Source organism: Salvelinus sp. IW2-2015, linkage group LG19, assembly GCF_002910315.2.
Source record: "Salvelinus sp. IW2-2015 linkage group LG19, ASM291031v2, whole genome shotgun sequence".
Taxonomy (NCBI): Eukaryota; Metazoa; Chordata; class Actinopteri; order Salmoniformes; family Salmonidae; genus Salvelinus; species Salvelinus sp. IW2-2015.
Window position 1 is genome coordinate 19,503,783 of NC_036859.1, and position 5,636 is coordinate 19,509,418.

The 5,636-nt window shown below is 42.2% G+C and overlaps 1 protein-coding gene across 2 annotated transcripts; it reads left to right on the plus strand.

Moving 5' to 3' along the window:
* Positions 1-1,138: 1,138 nt before the first annotated feature.
* On the plus strand, positions 1,139-3,543 carry LOC111978970 (probable G-protein coupled receptor 141). Of its 2 annotated transcripts, none has more exons than XM_024009227.3 (4): positions 1,139-1,244; positions 1,513-1,613; positions 1,893-1,974; positions 2,093-3,543. In XM_024009227.3, the coding sequence occupies exon 4, from the start codon at positions 2,099-2,101 to the stop codon at positions 2,987-2,989; it is 891 nt and encodes a 296-aa protein (XP_023864995.1). In that variant the 5' UTR covers positions 1,139-1,244; positions 1,513-1,613; positions 1,893-1,974; positions 2,093-2,098; the 3' UTR covers positions 2,990-3,543. The 2 variants fall into 2 exon arrangements, with proteins under 2 accessions (XP_023864995.1, XP_070304967.1); XM_070448866.1 differs by having other exon boundaries at positions 2,146-3,543.
* The last annotated feature ends 2,093 nt before the right edge of the window (positions 3,544-5,636 follow it).

Consider the following 5,636-nt stretch of genomic DNA (forward strand, 5'->3'; position numbering starts at 1 on the left):
TCCTCTCCGACAACTGAGTCAGGAAGAGCATCTGTATCTTTGTAGTGACTGGGTGTATTGATACACAATACAAAGTGTAATTAATAACTGCACCATGCTCAAAGGGATATTCAATGTGTTCTTTATTTTTACCCATCAACTAATAGATGCCTTTTGTGAACCATTGGAAAACCTCCCTGGTCTTTGTGCTTGAAATTCACTGTTCAACTGAGGGACTTTACATATAATTTGTATGTGTGGGGTACAGGGATGGGGCATTCGATTAAAAGTCATGTTAAACACTATTATTGCACACAGAGTGAGTCCATGCATCTTATTATGTGACGTGTTAAGTACATCTTTACTTCTGAATTAAATTTGGCTTGCCATAACAAAAGGTTTTAATACTTAATTAATTTGTAAACATTTCTAAAAACATAATTCCACTTTGACATAATGGGGTATTGTATGTAGATCAGTGACACAAAATGTCAATTTAATACATTTTAAATTCAGGCCGTAATACAGCAGAATGTGGAAAAAGTCAAGGGGTGTGAATACTTTCTGAAAGCACTGTACATAGCTACTTCAATTACCTCGTTCCAAGCACATCGACTCGGTACTGGTACTCCCTGTATATAACCATGTTATTTTGACTCGTTATTGTTATTCATTATTCATTGTGTATTTATTCCTCATGTCACTTTTTATTTTGTATTTTTGTATCTTTAACTCTGTATTGTTCGTCTACCTATGTTTACAGAGCATGTGACAAGAAAATGTGATTTGATTTTAATCTAGGGTTAGGGTTGTGGTTAAAGCTAGGGTTAGAGTAGAACCATGATGTGGACATAAAGCTAGGGTTAGGGTTGTGGTTGACGCTAGGGTTAGAGTAGAACCAGGATGTGGACATGAATCTAGGGTTAGAGTTGGGGTTGAAGCTAGGGTTAGCGTGAACTGGAATGTGGACATAAAGCTAGGATTAGGGTTGTGGTTGAATTGAGAAAATAATGATTCCTCTCAGATTAGGAATTGGTATTGGTAATACAAAGGAATCAGGAAGTGTTTGGGGCTTCCCCAAGCCTGACAATGTAGAAAGTTGACTTCCTTGTGTTAGTAATCTATTTCACATCAATAAAGGGTTGTGACATACGTCTCCTATAATTCAGACGGTTTGTCAGTGTCATGAGCTACAAGGCAGGTTGAGCACCTTCTCAGAAGATGTTCTACATTCAGATTCTGCGTCCTCCGCCTCTCAATTACAGGTACATTACTGTAGCATTGACATTATATAAACTAAATAGGAATGACTGTAAAGCCTATCTTTGGTATTCAGCCAATATTTACTTTGATGTCTCACCTGTCAATAATAGGACATATTTGGTTATAATTCTGTAGATAATGATGTACTACACTAGAAATTTGATATCAAACAAAGGTATGGGATCTCCACACATACTGTAGTATTGGCCACAAGCCACACTCAGAAAAAACATTCTGAGTTAATAATTATCCAACTGTACCACCTGACAGGTCGTATCTGCATACCAATGGCTCTGCTGGAGAGGTCAGTTCTAAGATGTGTGTGCAGCCAGTGAATACTCTGAAACGGACAACCTTATGTTAGGTCAACGGTATGACTATGTTTTTTCTCTCATTTCTTGCTTCAGAAGAGGGTCAGGTGAATTTGTGGTTTTATTTAATCAGATATTTTCTGTTTTATTAAGTTCTCATGTATTCCCGTAGCCAGTTTATTTTAGTGAGCTTTTCAGATGACTGAGATCATGACTATTAATCACGTTTGTCAGTGCTGTTTAGCTATGTACAGATTCTATGAGTATTATATATATAATTGCCCATACAGTTGCCTACTATTTCCATACTGTACTATTGACACACTTTTACTCCCACAGCCCCATATCGTCTATATTTAATTTAGGTCATTTGGCAGACACTCTTATCCAGAGTGACATACAGTTGGTGCATTAAACTAAGGTAAGACGATATGGCCACCTAACCTAACATTACATTTATAAGCATACTGTATGTATCTAAATAATGTTACATGTCTTACTTCAAATTCTCCTTATTTCACAATTCATGACACCAAGAGGAGAGGATGGGGAATGGGACAAATGTCAACAATGCCATGTCTAAATCATACAGATATGCATTGCTGTCAATATACACTATTGTGCTCGTTGGAGGGACCATCAGCATGTCCCTCATGATCAACAACATCAAGTCCAACGCCTGCTCGGTGACCACCACAGCCGTGTTGAACCTGATCATGGTCCACATCCTCTTTCTTCTGACCGTGCCCTTCCGCCTCTACTTCTACGCGGCCGGCGAGTGGCATCTTGGTCCCAACTTCTGCAAGGTGGTCAGTGCCATGATCCACGCCCACATGTACTTAGCCTTCGTCTTCTATGTGATCATTCTGGTGATCCGCTACCTGAGTTTCTTCAGGAGGTTCAATCAGGTGGAGTTCTACAGGAGGCTTCACGCCCTGGGGGCCAGTGCTGCTGTCTGGGGCCTCATGCTCATTGTGGTGGTCCCTTTGACTGCTGTGAAGTATGGATCATCTACAGATAATAATACAACAACCAATGACAACCAGTGCTTCAATTTCGGAGGGATCTTTGACGAGAAACATACTGTGGCTGTGCTGAATTACATCATCTGTGCTCTCATCATCGTGGTTACATTGGCCCTGGCCTGTTGCCAAGTGTGGATTTTGGGCTGTGTGTACAGAACTCACAGGGCGTTGATCTTCTCTCAACAGGAGTTTTGGGCTCAGATCAAAAGTCTTTGCTTTATGCTGGTCATTATAGTATGCTTTGTTCCATACAATGTATTCAGGATTTACTATGTGAGTAATTATAATGTCAGTCTCCAAATGAAGAATGAGTTTGCCCTTGCTGTCACAACGTTCAGCTGCTTTGACATGTTGACTTTTATAGGGAGGGGGTCGTTCAGACCCTGTGATACAACATGTTGTGTATCATAAGAATAACATGAGAATCTACTTTTTCTTATGATAGTGTGATGTAAAGAATGTAACATAATATTAACATGAGAATAGGATTATATTTGCACCTTAATACCAAATTATAAAACTGTACAGTCTCTTTGATATACTTTCTTCACAGCAAACAATATCAGAAGTAACATTTACTTCTGTATATACAGTACCTCTTTCTAGCAGTTCCCTAAGTGGGATACGTCCTTCAGGTCAAATCAGAAAAGACATGAAAACAAATAGTGGAGCTGTGTTTATGTTCTTGTTCTGTTGTACAGTTCTGGAACATGATACAAAGTATTTACATACTCCCACCACATGGATGGGTTTCWACAAATTAGCTAAACTGATTCTGATTTAACAGTCACCTACAATTTGGCATACTGTAACACATTGGCATAACAAACATACAGTGAATGATCAAACATTTTGTGAATGATCAAATTTTGATAAACCATGCATTCTTTATCATCTTTTTACAACTACATTTTCAAGTGAATTATATGTTCGATTAAAATTTACTCTGCTTGTTCAGTGTTTCACATTTGCCTCCCTTTTGTGAAAACATTTCCATATTAATTAGGAAGGAATAATATAGTAACAATTGATCTACATAAACTCAGCAAAAAAAAAGAACCGTCCTCTCGGTGTCAACAGCATTTATTTTTAGCAAACTTAACATGTGTAAATATTTATATGAACATTACAAGATTCAACAACTGATACATAAACTGAACAAGTTCCACAGACATGTGACTAACAGAAATTGAATAATGTGTCCCTGAATAAAGGGGGGGTCAAAATCAAAAGTAACAGTCTCTGGTGTGGCCACCAGCTGCATGAAGTACTGCAGTGCAATCTCCTCCTCATGGACTGCACCAGATTTGCCAGTTATTGCTGTGAGATACCCCACTCTTCCACCAAGGCACCTGCAAGTTCCAGGGCATTTCTGGGGGGAATGGCCTTAGCCCTCACCCTCCGATCCAACAGGTCCCAGACGTGCTCAATGGGATTGAGATCCAGGCTCTTTGCTGGCCATGGCAGAACTCTGACATACCTGTCTTGCAGGAAATCACGCACAGAACGAGCAGTATGGCTGGTGGCATTGTCATGCTGGAGGGTCATGTCAGGATGAGCCTGCGGGAAGGGTACCACATGAGAGAGGAGGATGTCTTCCCTGTAACGCACAGCGTTGAGATTGCCTGCAATGACAACAAACTCAGTCCGATGATGCTATTACACACCGCTCCAGGCCATAAAGGACCCTCCACCTCCAAATCGATCCTGCTCCAGAGTACAGGCCTCGGTGTAACGTTCATTCCTTCGACGATAAATGTGAATCCGACCATCACCCCTGGTGAGACAAAACCGCGACTCGTCAGTGAAGAGCACTTTTTGCCAGTCCTGTCTGGTCCAGCAACGGTGGGTTTGTGCCCATAGGCGACGTTGTTGCCGGTGATGTCTGGTGAGGACCTGCCTTACAACAGGCCTACAAGCCCTCAGTCCAACCTATTGAGGACAGTCTGAGCACCGATGGAGGGATTGTGCGTTCCTGGTGTAACTCGGGCAGTTGTTGTTGCCATCCTGTACCTGTCCCGCAGGTGTGATGTTCGGATGCACCGATCCTGTGCAGGTGTTGTTACACGTGGTCTGCCACTGCGAGGACGATCAGCTGTCCGTCCTGTTTCCCTGTAGCGCTGTCTTAGGCGTCTCACAGTACGGACATTGCAATTTATTGCCCTGGCCACATCTGCAGTCCTCATGCCTCCTTACAGCATGCCTACGGCAGGTTCACGCAGATGAGCAGGGACCCTGGGCATTTTTCTTTTGGTGTTTTTCAGAGTCAGTAGAAAGGCCTCTTTAGTGTCCTAAGTTTTCATAACTGTGACCTTAATTGCCTACCGTCTGTAAGCTGTTAGTGTCTTAACGACCGTTCCACAGGTACATGTTCATTAATTGTTTATGGTTCATTGAACAAGCATGGGAAACAGTGTTTAAACCCTTTACAATGAAGATCTGTGAAGTTATTTAGATTTTTACGAATTATCTTTGAAAGACAGGGTCCTGAAAAAGGGACATTTCTTTTTTTGCTGAGTTTAGTATGACTGCATCAGTGAAATTGCCCCTCAGCAACATTTTAAAGCATGTTACATAGAAAGTATAGGCATACACAATGCGTAACAGGGTTGGGGTCAATTCCAGACAATTTAGGAAGTACACTAAAATTCCAAATCTCTACAATACTTTTTAATTAGGAAAATTTGGGCTTGGAATTGGAATTTGAGGAGCCTCCCGGGTGGCGCAGTGGTCTAAGACACTGCATTGCAGTGTTAGCTGTGCCACTTGAAATTCTGGGTTCGAGTCCAGGCTCTGTCGTAGCCGGCCACGACCAGGAGACCCATGGGGCGGCGCGCAATTGGCCCAGCGTCGTCCGGGTTATGGGATGGGTTTGGCCGGCAGGGATGTCCTTGTCCCATCACGCACTAGCGACTCCTGTGGCGGGTCGGGCATAGTGCGCGCTGACACGGTTGCCAAGTGTACGGTGTTTCCTCCAACACATTGGTGCTGCTGGCTTCCGGGTTAGGTGGGCATTGTGTCAAGAAGCAGTGCAGCTTCTTGACACAAGGACGCACGG